The sequence below is a fragment of the Portunus trituberculatus genome, chromosome 46, assembly GCF_017591435.1.
Source record: "Portunus trituberculatus isolate SZX2019 chromosome 46, ASM1759143v1, whole genome shotgun sequence".
Classification (NCBI taxonomy): Eukaryota; Metazoa; Arthropoda; class Malacostraca; order Decapoda; family Portunidae; genus Portunus; species Portunus trituberculatus.
Genome location: NC_059300.1, coordinates 29,322,205 through 29,345,234, shown reverse-complemented (window position 1 = coordinate 29,345,234; position 23,030 = coordinate 29,322,205). Strand labels below are relative to the sequence as shown.

Below are 23,030 nucleotides of genomic sequence, written 5' to 3'. Positions count from 1 at the left end.
GTAGTAGTAGTAGTGGTATAATAGTAAGTTTGGTAGTTGTAGTAGTAGTAGTAGTAGTAGTAGTAGTAGTAGTATGTAGTAGTAGTATATAGTGGATAGAGGTAATATAAGTAGTAGTAGTAGTAGTAGTTGTTGTTGTTGTTGTTGTTGTTGTTGTTGTTGTACCTACAGTAGTAGCAGTAGTACTGCCTAGTATATATATATATATATATATATATATATATATATATATATATATATATATATATATATATATATATATATATATATATATATATATATATATATATATATATATATATATATATATATATATATATATATATATATATATATATATATATATATATATATATATATATATATATATATATATATATATATATATATATATATATATATATATATATATATATATATATATATATATATATATATATATATATATATATATATATATATATATATATATATATATATATATATATATATATATATATATATATATATATATATATATATATATATATATATATATATATATATATATATATATATATATATATATATATATATATATATATATATATATATATATATATATATATATATATATATATATATATATATATATATATATATATATATATATATATATATATATATATATATATATATATATATATATATATATATATATATATATATTTATTTTTATAGTTTCAGAAAAGTTATCTACTGAATACATACAAGTTCTTCCTTTGGGTGGAGATGTAGCAGTTCAAATTTCTGGTATAACTGACTGAATGAACAAGCCAAGCCGTAAAAAAGGAAAGCAGCATTTTAAGTTGTTATTGTACGTCGGCATTGTTCCGTTGCCTCGCCGCTCAGCCTCGTCCATATGTAAACAACGTTCGCCTTGCCTTAGCTCAGGTAAGATATGCCTTGGTTTTCATCACCAGGAGGATAAAGTAGCAGTGTAGTAGTTAATATAGTTAAGATACGCCATTCTGACCACTGCAACAAAACCATCCCCCCAGATTTCTTCTTCAAGACATTTCCCACATGTTTAGAAATCTGCAGGTGTAGAAATCGTACACATGAAGGAATCACGCATTGACAGAAGCTTCAAGAAGAGATTTGAGTTTGAGATTTACTGTTAATCCTTGTCAGTATCTTATGACACGACATATCAATTTTTACCTAAGAAATACGTGCGGAATTTTTTTTTTTTTTTTTTTTTTTTTTACTCTTGCGCACCAGTCTCGCTATTCCAGACGAACCAATTAATTGTTTTATAGAAGATTGTGACCAGTTTTTTTTTTTAATCTACATGTTTTTCTCGCAAATTTACCTCATCCCACACCCTACGTAAAATTACTTTATGGTTAATTTAATAAGGAAGGCATCAGTCATTGTATTTAGATGCTTAGAATGCAAAGTCAGCATTGGACCATCGAAAGGCTTCACAAAAAATCAGTTTACGTAAATTTCTTAGTAATACAGGAATTCCCCTAAATATAGGGAGTTTGATAAATTTCCAGTGTTTCGCCACATTCTCTTTTCTGGACGAAACAAATTTTTTCTGGTAGATTTCGACTTGCTTTTAATTAATTTACCACTTGTTTTTGGTGCATATCACCCAGTTTTTTTTTATCACACTCCAAACCTAACCTAACCTAACCCAACCCAATCCAAACGTAACCCAACCCAACCCAAACCTAACCCAACCCAACCCAACCTAACTTAACTTAACGTATCTCATGAGGTGGATAAAAAACACTTACCTGTACGTACAGTCTTGGTGACAAGTAGGACACTGCACCACAGTAGGTAGAACGCCGTGATAACGTAAAAACTGTACGGATTTAACAGAGTCCTTGAAAAACTCAGCGATAACTTTGAAGTAATGCAGTTCACAACCTGCACAGTGGGACATCTTGCCTCAAACTGAATTCAAATTCATACTGCGAGCCTCAAGGCCACTGTGATTGGTTGAATAAATTATGATTTTTTTTACATTGGCTGCCGGTTCACTTTCAAACGGAAGTAACCAATCAGTGGAAACAATAGCTCAAACAAAACGAGTCACTAATGTTGGCCCGCACGCTAGCCGCTGCCAGTCTGCCTCTGTTCTATTGACTCGGGAGAGATCGCCAAAAATACAATTAAATCTTTTAAATTCGGTATCGCCATTATAAATAGGTTGCGCCTTATAAATATGTGATTCAAAATACTCGTAATGAGGAGCTCTATCTCATGAGGTGGGTAAAAAACACCTAGTGGAATGTGGTGAAACACTGGAATAATACCGTTTGTTTTGTTGTTTATTGCTGATTTAGTGTTCTAGGAATCAAAATACAATGTTTGATAGATTCTTGACAAAACCTAACATAAACTAGCCCATTTCCTCGTCTTTGGCGTTGCAGTGCCAGTCTAGCACTTGGCTGTAATACTAAAGGAGTAACTTGCAACAGATTCTATAGAAGAAATGTTTTTAGGAAACTATTTTGTAGTGGTGCAATACTTTTTTGTCAATCAGACTGTTGAAGATTTCATTTATCTAATATCTCAATGTTTGACATTAAGATTGAAGACAGATCATTATAAAACTTGGATATCATGGAGATAAAATTGCATTATCTTCTGAGGTTAATATTTACTTGTCAGATAAGATTAAGGTTGCAGAATATTATGCAGTATATATCAAGTTCTGAAAACTTGGTAAACATAATGAAGAGGTATGTACATGACCCTGTTGTTCTTGTGATGACTCATTCTTGATCTTGAATTTACTCCATCTCAAAATAGTGGGTCAATACAAAATGCTTTTATAGGGAAGATGCATGGGGGCACTGATTCAGAGAGCAGTAGGAGGAACTCCATCAGGTCCATCAATCTTTTGTGGGTTTAGATCTGCAAGGGCATGGAATACATCACTGCAAAGAATTTTAATGGGTAGCATGAAGTAGTCGGGTGGTGGAGGTTAATGGTTTACCAGCCAAATTTATATTTAATTCTGTTTAGTACTGTATCTTTAAATTCATATTTTATATTATGATTGAGCTTCCCTTTGTAGTAGGGATAATTATTCTAGCTACAAAGTTTGCAGTTAAGTTGGGAAATTAGTGCCTTTGTCATAAGAAGTAACAAAAAAAAACAAAAGGAAGAGAGTAGGAATCCCTTCTGTATTCTGCAATGAGGCAAGGAAATTCTTCTTATTGAAGTATTATTCTCCATGGTTTATTTTCTTAAAATCTGTAAACATGTTAAAAAGTGAAACTGTATTCTGGTTTGTCTATGGCACTCCATGTATAGTCTTCATTACAAATTGTGTATTTTGGTCTTTGTTATTTACAATGTTAAGAGGGATAAATGAAAGATATATCAAAACTTTTCTTCATATTGAGTTTACAGAAACATGATAAATTGTATAGTAGATAAGGTCACTTGATCTTAGAATTTTTTTAATTACTGATCAGGGTAATTTTACAGGAGGAGCCAGCCAGCAACATGGTGCGGCTCAAGGTGCGGTGCCGGTGCATCGTGGTGGTGGTGGTGGTGGCCCAGGTAGGTCTTGATAGGAAAACAACAGGTAGAGTATAAGTAATGGGAATGATTCTTTCAGGTTATTTTAGAAAATATACAAAACATTTATATGCTGATAGTATCATTGGTCATCTCAATATTATAAGGTGTAACAAAAAGTACATTGGTAGAGGATTTCAGTAAATAGCTTTTTTGGTAACAGATGTAGAATCTAACAGGCTTTGGGATAAACTGAGGTTTAGCTTTATTTCTGACCTAGAATGAATCTAGGTAATATCAACAGTTACTTATGTTGCTGACTTTCTTTATTCCTCCCAAACAACTGTTATAGCTGCTCCCCTTAAAATTGATAATTAAAAATAATAAAATTACATAGTCTTATATAATGACCACAGAGATATGATGGCTTTAACTTGGAATATTTAGAAGAAATAGTAAAGTTTAGTTTTTAGAGATTGACTTAAAAAAGTTAAGTGGCATAGGACTTTTGAGCAAAAAACTTAAGCGACATAGGACTTTTGAGCAAAAAAGTTAAGTGACAGGACTTTTGAGCAAAAAAGTTAAGTGGCATAGGATTTTAGAGGTTTACACTTGTGTAGGGAGGTTGTTAGAGTGAACAACACTGACATTAGCAGGCAGGCATGTATGAAAGGCATGCAATACGATGATAAGGATACCAAGGAAATCTCTGATCAACTTGTGGGAATCTAATCTATTTTTTGCTTGCTTTTTAGGTATATATTTCTTTAAGCTTTCCATATCTGATATATTTTGTGTTGCAGATTTTTGTAGTGCTGTGGTTCTTTTCACAACCTCTGGATCCCCCACAACAATTCCTACAGAGATTATCTAGTGAAGGTGGACAGAGCATTCTACATTTGAAGGACCAGCCATCATACTATTATTATGCCTCATTTGGAAAGGAATTGTGTGTCAGGGAGGGCACTGTGGTGGGTAAAAGCTCAGAAACTCAGTGTGTTTGTCACACTGGATGGTTAGGACGAAGGTGTGGCATCCCAGCTGTATTACAAAGTTCTGCATGGATACATGAACCTGAAATGGTTAAGAGCCTACAACTCAGGAGGAGAGTGAAGCGTGTTATACTGTTACTGCCACTGTCTCATGAGTTTGATATCTTTGAGGCAAATGTGAATGGACTTAGAGATTTGGTAGATGTTTTCATTATAGGGGAGAGAAAATTGAACAACAATGGTTCTCTTCCACTTCTAGACAAACTAAAAAATGGTTGGCTTGGAGATCATCAAGACAAATTTATTTATGTTCCTGCTAGGGAAAGCTACTTAAGGAATTCCTCTCATATCCAAGAGATTGTTCATGATGGTTTGCGCCTGCTTAGTGACATCCGCCCTGATGACCTCCTCATCTTAACAAGTGGTGAGGAGATAATAAGTCGTGATGTGTTGGTCTTCCTAAAGCTATTTCAAGGCTATCCACTTCCAATCAGATGCCAATTCAAACAATATATTTATGGATTCTTCTGGAGGGTAGAAAACAATAGAAATGGCACAAACATACCTCAGATATGTATCTTGTCTGTAAAGTTTTTTGCCAATGCTTTTCAGTACCAGGTGTCAGAGTTACAGGATGGGAATATATCTAAAGAAAGCAGGGATTTTCTTAACACTAAAGACCAACCAGTTCAAGAATGGACAATTCCTGAAGTGGGTTGGAAGTGCCATCTCTGTATATCTGCTCAGAGCATTTTTGAAAAATTTATAAACTTCCCTCAGGGTCTGAGGCCAAAATGGTTCTTAGACTCACCCTCTAGTATGTTGCCTTTCATTCAGAGACTTGTAAAGTTTGCTCAGGATGAAAATCTTAATCCAGTCGGAAGTGTGAATCTCCCTAGAAAGGACACCTTGCCATCTTTCATGTGGCAAAATCATGATCGTTTCAGTTACTTGATGGTGAACCCATATGAGACTATGTCCATCCATAATATTATTTAGTGCCTTCTCAATATTCTCGTTTATATTTAATGGAGAAATGAGGGCAACCAGCATCAAAGTAAAGATTGTTTATTAGCAACTTGAGATGCAAATCAAATATTGTTTATTTTAATTAAGAGTACTTTCAAATATTTCTATAGATAATTCCATGGCTAATAAATTCAAGCTGACTTATCAGAAAACCCTCTTTCTGCAGTCTATAAACAGAGAATATCATTGTTATACATGAGGAATTTTATTAATGTATATTCATGTTATAAGTGGTAATGAGTATATATATACATATATTTTTTTTATAACAACAAAAGCTTCCTGTAGGAGATACCAAATACAAGGAGATTGTGATCTGAAGGATATCAAGATGTTAGAATGTTAGAATTACAATTTCATGAACGTTGTGTTTGACAGTTTGGAATGGTATATGTATGTGCATTCAATTATCCTGAGATAAAACTTTCATCGTATGTGGTGAGAATCTCAAAGAAGCAATTTCTGTTCAAAGAGTATACATTGTATCAAGAATAAACCAAAAGGTGAAATTTTTCACTCATGTCAGGCATAAAAACTCACAAGCTAGGCTGCTGATAGATTACCATCAATGTAATGTGCTATTATGTAGGCAATTGGTTAGTCATCTGGTAGTTGAGTAAGTTATATTATTATGAAATGTCAACTCAGCTATGAAAAATAATGGTATTAAATTTCTTTGATAAATCATGTAATTCATGTGATTATGATGGGTAAGAGAAGGAATGCTTGGCTGGCATGAAACCCTCCTGACAAAATAACAGCCTTGACATTATTCATGTGATTACTTATATAGTTTCTTGCTGCTTTCAAATATGTAATTTGATCATTTTGATTTTGCTTGGTGCATCTAGGTATCATAGTTCCTGATACAGGTAAAGTTAACAAAACACAATTCAATGTCAAACATAAATAGTACTTAAATGAAGCTGTGATTTGACAGATTTAGCATGCCTTGCCCTGTTTTATTTGAAATTAGCAAAGCCCATTTCCCAGATGATGTAACTGAAAATTCACCTTTTATAGTTCTTCTTTTTAATAGTACATTTGGCAACTTATGAGACAAAGTTAAAAATAATTTACTCGGCAATGTTTTAATATTGGATCTTACTAGAAGTTTTAGTCTTAGATTTTGGATGTATGTGTATATTTTTATACCATATTGGTCTAGTTATATATCATTAAGTAACTCCAATGTCTTCCAATATGTGGTTTGAAGAAACAAGCTAGGTATACTAACAATTGCAGAATACTGTTGATGATTCTCAAATTCTATTGCAGATCTACCACAGTCATCACATATCATAATATTTCATGGCCTTGTTTTCTTCTTGTGCCATAAATAGTAGGCCTTTGTAGTTATATGAAATGTTAAAGAGATGAAAATTAGTCCTAGAGCTTAGAATCAAATAACATTACCATGATTCAGTACTAAAGTTAATGTGCATGTAATGAAAAGGATGAGACTGGTATATAGATGGTGTCGTTTTAAATTATTTATTTTCCCTTAAGTTTTGCCATTCTTCGTCTAACACATTAGACACATTAGAGCATAGGTACTTCCCCTTCCCTCACTGTCTTTTACCTGCATCATTTCTTAAAGTTATCTTTGCTTAGTTTTCTTCATTGTCAAATAAATTTCCAGCTATCAGTATTAATACTTGTGGGCATCATATAATTATTTTGAAGATATATGCCTAGGGTTTATTCAAAATCTAGGCTCTAGTTTTTTTTTTTTTTTTTTTTTTTTTTGTATTACATTGAAGGTCTTAAAGAGTAAATAATGAATAGGCTGTGAATGTATAACACCTTTATAAAGTCAATCAGATTGACATACAGATATGCCATTGATTTACTTGTAACTGATAGCCAGGCTGCTATACTTGCGTTAGGCAAATCTAATGTTCATTTATCAGTTGCCCAAGTTATGAATGAAAACCCCTAATCTACTCCACAACTCAGTGTATGCTTAAACAACTCAATGTCAGGATAATTATCAATGGTTTTGTGGCTTCAGTGTGTTTTCAAATATATTGCAAAACTGTTAAGAACTTATCCTGGCATCACATTAAGAGCATATGAAGCAGCTGTTTCCTCATGTATACACACACACACTGCATATACACCGTGGCGGCAAATCGTCTCTGAACAACTCGCAGGGAAAAGTTATAAAAGGAGTTGGAGCCTGACCTAGACGTATGTACAGAGGGGGAAGGGGCCATAGGTTCTCCTGTTTCCATATAAAATTTTTAAGTTTTGGATCATATAGACTGGAGAGAGAGAGAGAAAAAAAAAAATAAATAAATAAAATAAAAAAGATGGAACTGAGTAGTGCTGCCAGATGTATGACAGAATCAAAACATAAGCCTTCATGTGGAAACCAGCGGTACATTGAAACACCTGTTGGATTAAGGAGACTGACTGAGGATATTATGGACAAGGATTTTTCTGGTGCTAATAATGGTTCGTGATAATATATGTGTGGAGGATATGCAATATGGTGAAGACAAAGTGAAAGTAATTGGAGTAACAATCAAAACAGGAATTGAAGAAGAGAAAAATCTTAGTTACATATGTGCCATGTAAGACAGCTACATGGGGAACTGGAGAACATAATAGAACATAGATATGCAAAGAGGTGATTAAGTGCCTAGATAACATAATAATAAGAGATGGAAGAATACTTTTAGTTGGAGACTTTAACTGTAAAAAAGTAAACTGGAGAGAGATGGAAGTAATGGATAATGCTGGACAGTGGAGCAAGTGTTACAGCTTACTATGGTTAATACAATGGATCAGTGGGTGGAGGAGTCAACAAGGTACAGGGGAGAAGAACCATTGTTGCTTGACCTAGTTTTCACAAAGAAACCAGAGCCACCACCAATCATACAATACCTTAGTCCAATGGCAAGAAGTGATCATGTGATGTTAGAGATGCATATACAGGAGGAGGATGGGATAAGTTAGAGATGACTACAAAGGAGAGAGATTAAATTATGCAAGAGCAGATTTTGAAAAATTAAGGATCTTTTTTGCTGATATTGAGTGGAGAAACGTTATGTACAGAAAGACAATACAGGGAAATATGAAATATTCTTACTAAAATATAATGGAATAAAAAAATAGGTACCTTTTTGTAGAGTTAAGAAAAATACATGCTTGGTACAATGCTAGATGCATAGAAGGCAAAAGATAAAGCTTGGAAGAAACTCTACAACAGAAATGACAACAGATGGCAGTATAAGGATGTGAGAAATGAATATATTTGACTAAGGAGAGACGAAGAAAGAAATTTTGAGAAAGATGTGGTGAATAAAAAAGATGAACTCAAACTTTTCTACAAGTTTATAAATGGCAAAATGAAAAACAAGGAAACAAAAAAAATAGAGGGAAGACATACCAAACAGAGAAGGAAATGTTTGAAATAATGAATTAAAGCTTCAAAACGGTGTTCACTGCAAAAGATTTTGCAGAACCTAATAAGACACTGCATTACCAAGGATTACAAGAAATTACAGTGCACAAGGAGGATACTGGAAGATTATTGGATAAAATGGAAGTCAGAAAAGCAATAGGGCCAGATGGTGTATCAGGCTGGGTGTTAAAAGAATGTAAAGAGTAACAACTGGATCCAATTTGGGAAATAATTACAAGTTCAATAAATGAAGGGAAAGTTCCACTAGAATGGAAGAGAGGCAACACAAAACCGATATTTAAAGAAGGAAAGGCAACTGAACCACTAAACTACAGACCAGTGTCACTTAAGGCGTTTTCAGTAGCGTCACCGCAAGGCCAAACACGTTTGAGTTCACGCTGAACAGGATAGTGCTGAGGACACCGTCGGTGGTGCCAGACGACTGTGTCACTGTGATCTCAATCCCTGGGAGAAGTTATCGTACACATCAGTTGCCTGAGCCAGCACTGTGGTCAAGACGTAAACACAGCAGCATAGTGGAAGAGTTTGGAGATTTATTCCTTGATGGGGAGTATTATATGTCACCAGTGTTTCATCATTTGTATATGCTGAGGGCTAAGCAGCGCAATACTCATAAAAAACAACAGGTCTTCAGTCCTGGAAGTGGTTTGATCTACGCCGGCTTGTTTTGAAGGTGTTCCATTGTAGATGTATGGCTGCAGTTTTCTGATGCCTGTATAATTGAATTACGTCAATAATTAGCAGATAATCTATTTTTACCATCATTCATTACTTTATGATACAAGGATTTGCAAAAATATTATCATTTTTTCACCTAATAATAGAAAAGTAACTATTATTGTATCGAAGTCACGGCTAGAAATATGGAATCGAACAACACCCACAACAAGGACAGATAGATGCAACATGTCACCAGCTACCACCAGCTCCTTTATTTATTTCACGCCGTATTTTTTATATCGGTTCTCTCCAGTATGCCGCACAATATGTAAACGTAAATCTACATCTACAGTACCCACTTCTATGGCCTAACATATGTCTAACTATTCAGTTTTATTCAAAATGTAACTCCTTGATCTCATTCCATGAGGTTGATGGGGTTGCTCCACGCTGATTGGCTAAAAAACGTTTGCCAAACCTCTCAAATGCTTTGGAAAGGCATTTGCCAAAACTTGCCTCCGTTTGACTCCGTTTGCCCCCAGCCGCGCCGCTACTGAAAACGCCTTTACAAGTGTTTTGGGGAAATTGTGTGAAATAATTATCAAAGAAAAATGGGTTAAATATCTAGAAGAGGAACAAGTCATATCGAACAGACAATTTGGGTTCAAGCCAGGGAGTTCATGTGTATTAAACTTATTAAGCTTTTACTTGAGTTATTGCAGGACTGGAAAACAGAGACAGATGAATGGACATAGTATACATGAATAAAAAGACTTTTGATAAAGTTCCTAATGGAAGACTACTTTGGAAACTAGAATGAGGAAGACTACTTTGGAAACTAGAGAACATATGAGGACTGCAAGGAACATTGCTAGAATAGACAAGAGATTATTTGAAGGATAGGGAGATGAGTACTGTGATTAGAGATACATACTCACATTGCGTTAAAGTAACAAGCAGAGTGCCATAAGGGTCAGTGTTAGCCCCATTATGTTTCAGATTTATATAAACAACACTCACATTGGGGTAAATGGTTATATTAATTTATTTGCTGATGATGTAAAACTGCTAAGAGTTATTAAAACCAGAGAGGACTGTCTGCTGTAACAGAAGACATAAACAAGATCTATGAATGGTGTAGGAAGTGGAAATTAGAGTTTAATGCCAAGAAATGTCATAAAATGGAACTAGAAAAGAGCCAAAAAAAGACTGATATGGAACTATTTAATGGGAGAGGAACAAATAATGAAGACTAAGAGGAAAAAGATCTGGGAGTGATTATACAGGAAAATCTGAACTCCAAAACACACACAAGCAAGATATTTGGTATATCATATAAAATGTTGACTAACATAAGAGTGGCATTTCAATACATGGACAGAGATATGATGAAAGAAATCATCACAAGCATGATACGTCCAAGGCTGGAATATGCAGCAGTGATGTGGTTGCCGAGCTCTAAAAAAGATAAGAAGATTAGAACAGATACAGAAGATTGCTACAAAGATGGTGCCAGAACTGAAGGACCTAAGATAAGAAGATGGCTGAAGAAAATGGGACTACCAACCTTACAAGATAGAAGAGAGTGAGGGGACCTAATAACAATGTACAAGATTGTCAATGGCTTTAAAATGATAGACAAAGAAGACCTGGTGCTGGTGACAAAAAAAGATGGAAGGACAAGAGGACATGCAAAGAGGATCAGGATGAGGCAGTGTGTGAATGATAATGGAAAATACAGTTTTCCACGCAGGACGGTGGAGAAGCGGAATGCATTGAATAATAAAGTTGTTAAAGCACTTAATGTGCATAACATTAAGGAAAAAATAGATAAAACGAGACATGGAAACAGGACACTATGAGCCTCGCTCAAATCGTGTACAATACAACTAGGTAAACACACACACACACACACACAAATGTCTTCTGTTACAGCAGACAGTCCTCTCTGGTTTTAATAACTCTTAGCAGTTTTACATCATCAGCAAATAAATTAATATAACCATTTACCCCAATGTGAGTGTTGTTTATATAAATCTTGTGGAGATATTTGGGTGTGTCTCCTTTCACGTGTAGCCCCTGTTCACCTAGCAGTGAGTAGGTACGGGATGTAAATCGAGGAGTTGTGACCTTGTTGTCCCGGTGTGTGGTGTGTGCCTGGTCTCAGGCCTATCCAAAGATCGGAAACAATGAGCTCTGAGCTCGTTCCGTAGGATAACGTCTGGCTGTCTCGTCAGAGACTGCAGCAGATCAAACAGTGAACAGTGAATTACACAGTGTAGTGGTTAGCACACTCGGTTCACAACTGAAATGGCCTGGGTTCGAGTCCTGGGAGCAGCGAGGCAAATGGGTAGCCCCTGTTCAGCTAACAGCAAGTAGGTACGGGATGTAACTCGAGGGGTTGTGGCCTCGCTTTCCCAGTGTGTGGAATGCGTTGTGGTCTCAGTTCTACCCAAAAACTGGTCTATGAACTTGCTTGCTTCATAGTGGGGAAGGCTGGCTGGGTGACCAGCGGGTGAACATGGTGAATTACACACACACACACACACTTCCCAGACTAGACTCCATTGCTGATGTGGGAGGGCTTTGTAGATGGGGCATGCAGCTTAATGTCTTGGAACTATCTATGTCCCCATGGCCTCAGGCTGCAGCCCTAAATTAAAAACATTTTCCTGCCTCTTTTTCTCCTTTCCTTTTCCTCCCTTTTTCCAAGGCATGAGAGCTGTACCAATGGAATGCGAGGCTGAGTTCGTCCCAGTTATGAACAGCCTCAGTAGACCACAGGCACAGTACCCCTGCTTTTCTTTTGCCCTTACCCATCCAAAGGAGTCTAAGGGATGGACCACCTCATTTCCCTTCTCTAAATGTGGCTCACCATGGCCAGTAATGAAAATAACTTCTTTAGGGGCTCTGGGGTCTGTACAGGTAATTCGATTTATGCGTGTTTGATTTACACGTTTTTGTTATAACGCAACTGAAAAAATATTATAGTTAATTTAATTTGCGCGATCGGTTTTCTCATGCCATTTGGCCCAACCACATTTTCAAACTGAGCGCTAGACACAATTTCAAACCGCGCCAGAAAGTTCTGCTGCTGGCTGATAGGTGGGAGCTCCGCTCTTCTCGTGCCTCATTTGCAGTCTGCCAGCACTGAATACAGACGGAATCTCTTCAGTCTGCCTATAATTCACCCAGATGGCCCCAAAACGTCCTTCATCTTCTGCATGTGAGGTTATTTTTGTTAAGTGGATTTTTGATAAAAGGAAGGAAGATGGTGACTGACTGGTGAGTGGTGAAGGCAGTGATGCGGGGAGTGTTGTGTTTACATATTCTTTGTTTTGTTGTTTTCTCTTATTATTTTTTGCTTTCTCTTATTATTTCTTACTTTTTCCCTTTACTTTAAATACACTTCTAGTATTTAGAATGGTAAATAATAAAAACATGTTAATTTTGCCAAATAAATAGGGTATTTTGTACAAATTTTTTGGGACCACATCCCACATCCCCCCTATTATCTATTGTTTCTTATGAGAATTACATATTTGTTTTACACGAATTTTGATATACGCGATGCCTCTTGGAACACATCTATCGCATAAATCGAATTACCTGTACCTCATTAACCTGATATCCTGCCTTTCCTGTCACTGGCCTCAACTACGCTGCCTGTTCAACAGGCCACTGGGAACAATTTTTTCCCCCAATACATACTAATGCTCAACAGCCACACACAACCCTGATATCTATGCTATCTCTCTCTTTCTCCACCATGATATGCCCCACCTCATGGGGGTGTAGCTGCCAATAACTTCAGCCACCATCTTCTACTTCTCCTATGCTCCCCTTTACCTCTGCTTCCTTCCTAGCTTCTGCCTCATCCTCTGTCCCTACTCTTGCCTCATCTCCCATGCCTTCTTTTCCTTGTGTTGCTCCCCCCTCTTCCCCCTGTCTTGCCCAGGGTTTGGCCCTTGTTATTCCTCGTCCTCCTTTACTTCTGTACGGACTCTAACCGCACTCCTGTTGTCTCCTCATCTCTTTTGCTGCCTATGTTTCTAATGCCCATCTTGCTGTTCCTCTTTCCTCCCGTGTCTACCTCTGCCCTATCTCTCTGTTTCTTTTCCTATTGCTTTCCAAACCTCTCTTTCCTCCTCCTCTGCTCTGAGTTGTTACCTTGGGTCCTTATGCTCCTCCTCCCTCTGGGAAGGTGCTGCTGCTGTCCCGGACAAGCTCCTCTCATAACGCGTTTCATCTCTCTCTCCCTAACATCTCTTTTTCCCCAAACTGCTGGGAGAGTTTCTCTCTCTCTCTCTCTCTCTCTCTCTCTCTCTCTCTCTCTCTCTCTCTCTCTCTCTCTCTCTGAAAATACCCTTCTCTTTCAGCACTACCTCCAAGTACAGGCAAGGTCCATTTCTGGACCCAGCCTGACTGTTCTTGCTTTGTCCAAATACTAATCTGTAGTTGAGTCTCAGGCCATGTTTAACTTGCTGGCCCTGTCCAGTGCTCCCTTCTGCCGGTCTCAGTATATGTACTGGCACTATCTCTGTCCCTCCCCAGGATTGTCCGATTGATGACAAGGCTTGGTCAGGCTGTGATGCTGATCTTCTTGACCTACTTAACTATTACGACGCTGTCAGTGTTCATTGCTACACCTCGTTAACCCCCAGATTGTCGGAAAGCCCAAAACAATGTTGCTTGGATCTCTTTCTGGCGTCACAAACTCTCCCATCATGTCTTGCGCCCCATCTGCCTGTGCCAGAACTGTTAGTGCTTTGGCCATCCTAAGCATCACTGCTCTTCTCTGCTCGTTGTATGGCCACGGTTACGCCCGCAAAGATTACCGTGCTTCCCTGTGTTGTTGCAATTGTGGTGGCCCTCACAATGTTCTCTACTGTGGCTGCCCATATAAATTTGAGGCTGAGGTTGCTTCATGATGTCTGGCTGCACATGGCATTGTTAGAGCCTCTATTTATAATTTAAGATATTCCTAAAACAGCTTATGTTTGTATAGGGCAAGGAAGTTGTCATTTTCTACTAACCTCAATGGGTGTATACCAATACATACTTTTTATTAAAATGTACCAAACAAGAGGGCAAATGCATGTAAAAAGTGGAAGAAAATGAAGCTAGACTAAGAGGAGAGAACACGGAACTGAGTAAAAGAAGTAGCCAAATATAAGAAACAGATGGACTTTCTCTACTTGATAAAGTAGAGAAAGAAAAAGAGGACCTGAAAGATCTAGTTAACAAAAAAGAGGAAAGAGTACAGGACGTGATTAAGAAAGAAGTACAGGCATGGAGAGTCCAAGATGATAAAGACAAGGATAACTTTCAGGAGGTGATCCAGGAACATCTAAAAGAAAGAGATGAGAATATGGCAAACAAAATTATAGGAGTCCTTAAGAAAAAAGAAAACCTAGTAAGGGAAATTGCAGAAAAGAAAAAGTAATCATTTTTGGAATGAAAGAAAAAAATGTAAAATATAAACCAAGAAGGGAAAAAGAGGAAATGAAATCAGTCAAAGATCTAAACGATGAAGATAGGCAGAACCTAGAGAAAGTAGAGGAAATACTACTAAAGTCACAAGCAACAACAACAAAACAACAAAACTCAGAGAAACAGCAGTACGGGAAAAAAATAATGAAAGGTCAGAGGAGAAAAAGGCATTTTTTTTGGAGAATTCTAGGAGACAGGATAAGGAAATGGTACATAAAAGAGAAGGAAGAGGAAACAGTGGAGGAAGTTTAACTAAAAGTGATAAGGGCAAGAAACTAAAAATGATGTATACGAACATACATGGGGTTCTATAAAGTAAATTAGAATTAAAAGATTGCATAAAGAAAGAAAAACTGGATATTGTATGCCTGGCTGAAACAAAACTAAATGAGGCAATCAAAATAGACATAGATAATAGATATAATGTATGGAGGAAAGACAGAGGGGGTAAAGGAGGAGGAGTCATGATAATGTTAGGCAAGAGATGGTTGTAAACCAAGTGGAATATGGGGAAGGAAAAGCAGAAGTACTGTATATTAAGATGCATATTAATGAAAAAAGAGTTAACAATTATTGGAACATGTGTGCCACCAAAAACAAATTCATGGACCAATCAAGAATATAAAGACATGATATACGACACAATAAGGAGTCTAACGAGAGTCATTAAAGAAAGGAGAAAAGTGATATTAGTAGGATACTTCAACTGTAAAGAAGTGGACTGGGAAAATTATGAAAGTGGTATGGAAGGAAGAAGCCTGGGGAGAAAGATTCCTGAACTTAATGATAGATATTATGATGGACCAAAGAGTAAAGGAAAACACAAGATTCAGAGAAAACGATGAGCCGGCGAGATTGGACCTGGTTTTTACAAAGATTATACAAATTAACGATGATATAAGATATAAGTGCCCATTGGGAAAGAGTGACCATGTAATATTTGAAATGGATATAGAAGAGGGAAAAGATGAGAGACGAATCATACAATAGAGACAGATTAAATTAAAGAAAGGCTGATATTGAGAATCTCAAGAACTATTTCACATACGTTAACTCGGAGGTGATGGAAAACTCAGAGAGGGTGCAAGAGAAATATAACTTATTTTTGGAAATGTACAAAACATGAGTCAGGGAATATGTCTCGAAATATAGACCTAAAGAAGGAAAGAAAGATTGGTTTAATGCAAGGTGTACCAGGGCAAAGGAGAAAAGAGATGGAGCATGGAAAAGGTGGAGAAATAGAAATCCAATAAAAAAGAAAACTTCAAGACGGCAACAAATGAATATGTTAAAGTGAGGAAGGAAGAGGAGAGGAACTATGAAAAGGACATTGTCGAAAAATGTAAGGAGCAACCAAAATTGTTCTACAGATTCATAAATGGAAAAATAAGGCAAAAAGAAACAATAGAAAGGTTAAAAGGAGAGAATGGGATGGTGGAAGACCCAAAAAGTATGGCAGAACTGTTAAATAGTAAATTTCAGGAGGTCTTTACTAAGGAATCCAAATTTGAAAGGCCACAGGGTAATAGAGAGACTGTCTATATGAAAGAGATTAAAGTAACCAAGCTTGAAATAAAAGAGTTAATGAAGGAATTGGATGAAGAGAAGGCAATGGGACCGGATGAAGTCTCAGGCAGAATACTGAAAGAATGTAGGGAAGAACTAGCAAGTCCTATATACATAAATGCTCAATAGAAAATGGAACAGTACCAGTAGAATGGAAAAGAGCTGAGGTGGTTCCCATATATAAGAGTGGAAGGAAGGAAGAACCTTTAAATTACAGACCGGTATCACTAACTAGTGTAATATGTAAGATGTGTGAAAGAGTAATAAAGAAACAATGGATCAAGTTCCTCCAAGACAACAAATTATTATGAAAAAGCCAATTTGGTTTTAGAAAAGGGCGGTCGTGTGTAACAAATTTACTGAGTTTCTACTCTAGAATAGTTGATAGAGTACAAGAGAGAGAGGGATGGATTGACTATTTATTTGGATTTAAAAAAAAGGCATTTGATAAAGTGCCACATGCAAGGTTACTATGGAAGTTAGAGAAGGGTGGCTTAAAAGGAAACACATTGAGATGGATGGAAAATTATTTGAGGGGAAGAGAAATAAGGACGGTAGTTAAAGATATGAAGTCCAAGTGGAGAGCAGTAGAAAGTGGAGTATTGGTGTCAATACTTTTTCTCATATATATATATAAACGACATGCCACAAAGAATTAACAGCTACATAAATCTGTTTGCAGATGATGCGAAGCTGTGCAGAGTTATAAAGCAAAAAGAGGATTGTGAAATACTGCAGGAAGACCAAAATAAGATCTGGGAATGGAGTAAAAAATGGGAGATGGAATTCAATGTGGACAAAAGCCATGTCATGGAAATGGGAAAGAGTGAAAGACGACCAGTGGGAATCTATAAGATGGGAGATGGAGTAGAACTGAAGAAAGTAAAAAAGGAAAAGGATTTGGGAGTGACGATGGAAGAAAATAATCAACTGGTAAGCCATATTGATAGAATTTTCAGAGAGACATATAATTTGCTAAGGAATATTGGAATAGCATTTCACTACATGGACAAAGAAATGATGAAGAAATTGATAAGTATTATGATAAAACCCAGATTGCAATATGCAGGAGTTGTGGACCCCCCATAAAAAGAAACACATAAGGAAGTTGGAGAGACTACAAAAAATGGCTACAAGAATGGTTCCAGAATTTGAAGGAATGACATATGAGGAGAGACTAAAGGCTATAGATCTACCAACCTTGGAACAGAGAAGGGAGAGAGGGGGGTCTGATACAAGTTTAAAAATTGATTAACAGAATGGATCAAGTGGGTAATGAGAAACTGATCCTGAGGGAAAAATATGACATCCGAAGCACAAGATCGCATAGTAAAAAACTGAGGAAGGGAAGATGTCTGAGAGTTGTTAAAAAATATAGTTTCCCGCAAAGATGTGTTGAGACTTGGAACAGTTTGAGTGAAGAAGTGGTGTCAGCAAAGAGTGTGCATAGCTTTAACCCCTTCCCCAACAATTTTTTCAGACAAATTTTTTTTTATTTTGGTTCTATTTGTATTTTTCATGCTAATTATGAAAACAGCTTATAATTACTGTTTTTCCCCATTATTGTGGTTAACTTTTTATTTTGAAAATACCTTTGTAGACATATACGAGTTAACTCGTCTTCCTATAAGCTCCAAGCTCTCCCCTCACCTCCCTCCTCCTCCTCCTCCTCACTTGTCGAGAAATATTCATTGTCTGATGAACTGGCAGTGTCATCAGAAGTATTCAAGCTTCTGAAGTTAAGTTCATATTTGCTATCTTCCTCAGAACTAGATATTTGGGGTGTAAATTATTTGAAAAGGGTACAAAAAATGAGTGGTTATGTGGATGAAAACAACACCCATGCGACGACAGTGATTGCAAGTCAAGAAAGAGCGTCCTTGAAATCCCACTGCTCCACCCTGTCGCCTCTGCCAGGCGTACGATTTGACGAGAATACTCGTTTCACATGTAGAATGGCTTAGAAAGGCTCAGAATCGACGAGTATATATATACGTCTGTTGCTGGTTTTTGAAGGTCAAGTTTTAGATGAGTATACTCGTCAAGACTGAAAACAGAACATTTAGTGAAAACGAATATATACGTCTGTAGCTGGTTTTTGAAGGTCAAATTTTAGACGAGTATACTCGTTGATGACTGAAAACGGAACATTCAGTGAAAACGAGTATACTCATTTCTGCCGAGGAAGGGGTTAAAGAAAAATTGGATAAGTGTAGATATGGAGACGGGACCACACGAGCGTAAAGCCCAGGCCCTGTAAAACTACAACTAGGTAAATACACATCTGCCCAAGCTTGTTGCTGCATTCTTCTTATCATTAATATTACATGATGACTGACACAACAAGACATTCAATCTGGCATGGTCCTAGAATCAAGATAAATTAGTTGTGTTAACTGTATCTCTTCTAATAAACACAGACCTATTACTCTAAAACTATTAATACATGTATATGATTATCAATTTGCCACTAATATATACTGGTCTTAGATAAAGTTAACAAATGTGAAAAGGTATACAGTGTTATTGTAGGTAGTATCAGACATTTCTGCTGGTTGCTGGTTAACATGTTAATTTTGAGGTAGATCCTTCAATTATCCATCATACTGAGGAACCCTGCTTATCTGCACCCCATGAAGAAATGCAAGTTGTTTGAAAACCTTGTTTGGTACTCTTGTTTATATTGTATCACAGTATGGATGGTTTGCTCTATTTTGTGATATATATGTTGTTACAGAAAATAGTATATTCCGATTCTAGAAAAAAAAAATGATTGTTACTATCAGCTCAATAATTATTAGTAACAAAGTGAGTTATATTGATCCATTCTCCTTTGATAACTTCTATTACTACATTTCCTTCATAAATGCCATTAACAGTCTTTACGGTGGGACCTTCTTCCAATAATGAAAACCTTCTATTTTTCATAATACTTCCATAATGCCATTTACATTAACAAGATGAGCTTAAGGATTCACCACTTACTGCTGTTTATATTAGCCATTTGATCAATTACATACAGTACTTAAGATGTGAGTCTCCCTTAATTAGGCTTGGGAAATACAAGGCAAAATTAAGTTATTGAGCAAGTAACGCCTGATTCTAGATGGTTTCTCTTCAATATGGTGTAAAACGTGGTACAGTGGAACCATGCATGCTTTGGGGTCCGAGGGGTCTCCAAGCACACGGGTTCGAATCCTGTCCACGGTCTGAGTGTAGGTTGGGCTTCCTCACTCGGGGCAACGGTTTCCTAGCTGGTGGGCTTTGACACAGGAGTTATCCCAAATAGTACCCCCTTTAGCTCATAAATTCCTGTGAAAAGCCCAAATGGTATAAAAAAAAAATTAAAAAAAATTGTCTAGTAGCCAGAGAGAGAGAGAGAGAGAGAGAGAGAGAGAGAGAGAGAGAGAGAGAGAGAGAGAGAGAGAGAGAGAGAGAGAGAGAGAATTAAATCTCACTTCTCACCCATAATGAAGAGCAAAAAGTTTCCAAAAAGTCAACACAAAGAAGAGTTAATATAACATAAGCAAATGTGGCACACAATAGGCAAAATACAAACAAGGCTGTCTTCTTCACATACTGCAGTGTGGTGACGTAACTATGAAATACTAAGTCAATGACATCATAAACCAAGACCACCCTGTATTTTGGGATTTAGTCTTGTATTACTGAATCATCATCTATCTTTCCATCACTTCCTAAGACCTAGTGTTCTCTACAAAGTTTAGTACCTGTGTAGATGACGAAAAAGGTCATTATCTTCTGTTCCGCTGGCTGCCTTGTTGCATGTTGCTGTGATGTTGTCTAGGTGTCCACCAGGCATACACAAACATTTACATGACTCACAGGTATGAGTGCATAACTTGGATAGTTGGCCTCTCAATATTCCAACCAGTATCCACTTCCTTCTTCACTCAAAACCTTGAATCTGTTGCTATTAGAATGGGAAGGAATTCTTTTAATATGGGTGACACAACTCCTGACAACAGTTAATAGGGGTTTCTATATGACTAATAAGGCATGGTGTGGTGGGGCTAGCTGGAGTGGCAGGAGCAGTGTACAACCTTTTTTTGGATACAACTTGTGTGCTATAACATCAAAATGAATCACCACACTGCAGACTACCCTTGTTTACCTCTTGAGACAAAGTTAGATGTTGATGTCAGGTTTTCTTGCATCTTCAGAAGAGTTGGAGCAATGCCACTTATCAATGACTGATCTTAGTGAGGCAGATGATATTTTTCCAATAAAGCTACTCGTTGTTAATCAATATATACTTTCTATTTCTGTACTGCAGCATATGAGTTGGTATAAGGTTGATTTTTATTTATTTTGATGGTTTATAATTTTTGTCTCCATTTAAATTTAATGATCATTCATTGATTATTGATGAATTTGTTCAATGAATAATAATTATAATCAATGCATCATTACAGAATTCAATTACAAAGAACATTTACATCCTCTTTACCTGTGGCAGCCACTACATGATGATAAGGAATTTTTGTTTGCAATTACTGGTAATACATCCTTGATTCTCTTTTTAAAAAAAAAAAAAGGGTCAGTATACCTTGCACTATTTTAGGGAAATCACAGAAAGTGGATGTGCCTATTGCATAGTACACGTCACTAAGAATGACAGATTTGGCAATATTGCCCCTTAACTCCGGACACCTCATATAATACACTGATAAACAAAAGTAAACCATTACTTGTTAGGATGCAGCTTCAGATCAACTCCAATTTATTGAAAGTTTAGTAGTATATGAGCCAGGTTACAATGCAGTAAGGTGCCTTGAACCTGTACAATTAAGCAGTCTATGTGCCCCTGCTTTTAAATGAGGCATTTGAGATATTGCCTCCTTATAAATTAATCAGATAATGAAGTGATTGTTGATTACCTGTAAGTTTGGTGCTACACATGCCTATAATGATCAGTCACTACAGCTTGTGTACATGTACAAAATGAAGATTGCATGACATCCTGTAGCATACATAATAATTTGCAATTATCTATGTGACAGATGAACTTTGTAGCAACTTTTTAAGCTTTATTCAACACACTGCTGAGCTACCTTACTTAAAATTAAAAAAATAAACAATAATTCAAAGAAAACCCTTCTAATTATAATTAAATATTATATTGGATCAGATACATACTACTCATGGAAGCATCAGTGTAGTATGAATGTACCAGTATAAACCCATGTACCAGAGGGCCTCTGACATGGCAATAGTACCATTGAGCTCAAAGGGCAGAGTATCTGCCAGTAACAGTATCACATCCACAGCATTCATCTGTAATATATATTCATTCAATATCTTATAAAATTACATACATGATTGTGTACAAAATATTACAATGGTCATGAAAACGAAAATAAACTTTGTAAGGTCTTAACATGTTTCACTTAGACTAAATTTGTTAGAGAACAAAGATTCAATAAACAAGTGTGCCTCATAAGGTGTCACAGGTTCATTGTGCTCAAAATTTGGTGACTTTTTTTTCATGAATACATGTCTTATTATCCATTAGATTCATTTCACAGAACAACCTTTCTGCTCATATACAATTTCAGAATGCAAATATTTATATGGTATCATTATTGTATAGTTAGTATATTCAGAATTAAGAGCATAAAGTTGTGTCACCTTGAATAGTGCACTCATATATTTTATACAAATAAAAATGTTAAATAACTGCCTTGTTTTCTTTGTCATTTGAATGCAAAACCATCTTCATTAAATCAGAATGTTTTCACACCAATGATGATGTATTTTCAACCCCATATTCCTCCTACCCTCAGAGCGACATATCCATCCCATTTCACATTAAATTGTCAATTATCAATTAGGCTGAGTTAGGTATAATTTTCAATTACTTTAGGATGGAAGCAGTAAGATCAAGATCAAGATGTCACTAGAGGAGAAGCAGTGATGTGGCTTCCTATTTATCTATGCTAACATTTAGTATATAATATAACTGACCATGCAGCTCTATTTAGTGCTACTATTACTTTTGCCTTTTACCTAGTCCAATCTTGAGGACCTAGGGGAAAAATGGGGTTTTCAGGTGGGGAAAGCTAAAATAAAGCTAAATATCACCTCTTACCACCAAATAGATAAGGGGAGCAACTGCTACTGATGTTATATAGATGGGTGTCATCTTTTTAGAGAGAGAGAGAGAGAGAGAGAGAGAGAGAGAGAGAGAGAGAGAGAGAGAGAGAGAGAGAGAGAGAGAGAGAGAGAGAGAGAGAGAGAGAATATAGTATCCGTAGTCTACAGTATACCTTCTCAGGGTCACTAATATATAACTTACTTAACCCAAC

General features: G+C 36.4%; 1 protein-coding gene and 1 long non-coding RNA gene across 2 annotated transcripts; one reads left to right on the top strand and one right to left on the bottom strand.

The window, feature by feature from the left end:
• The first annotated feature begins 718 nt into the window (after window positions 1-718).
• Window positions 719-7,035, top strand: LOC123520140 (beta-1,4-mannosyl-glycoprotein 4-beta-N-acetylglucosaminyltransferase-like). Its single transcript, XM_045282081.1, has 3 exons — window positions 719-933; window positions 3,496-3,570; window positions 4,332-7,035. The coding sequence occupies exons 2-3, from the start codon at window positions 3,514-3,516 to the stop codon at window positions 5,517-5,519; spliced, it is 1,245 nt and encodes a 414-aa protein (XP_045138016.1). The 5' UTR covers window positions 719-933; window positions 3,496-3,513; the 3' UTR covers window positions 5,520-7,035.
• On the bottom strand, window positions 3,388-22,931 carry LOC123520144. Its single transcript, XR_006679178.1, has 2 exons — window positions 20,433-22,931; window positions 3,388-3,576 (listed from the first exon to the last, which is right to left on the bottom strand). It is a non-coding gene; the product is annotated as an uncharacterized LOC123520144 (long non-coding RNA).
• Window positions 22,932-23,030: the final 99 nt, after the last annotated feature.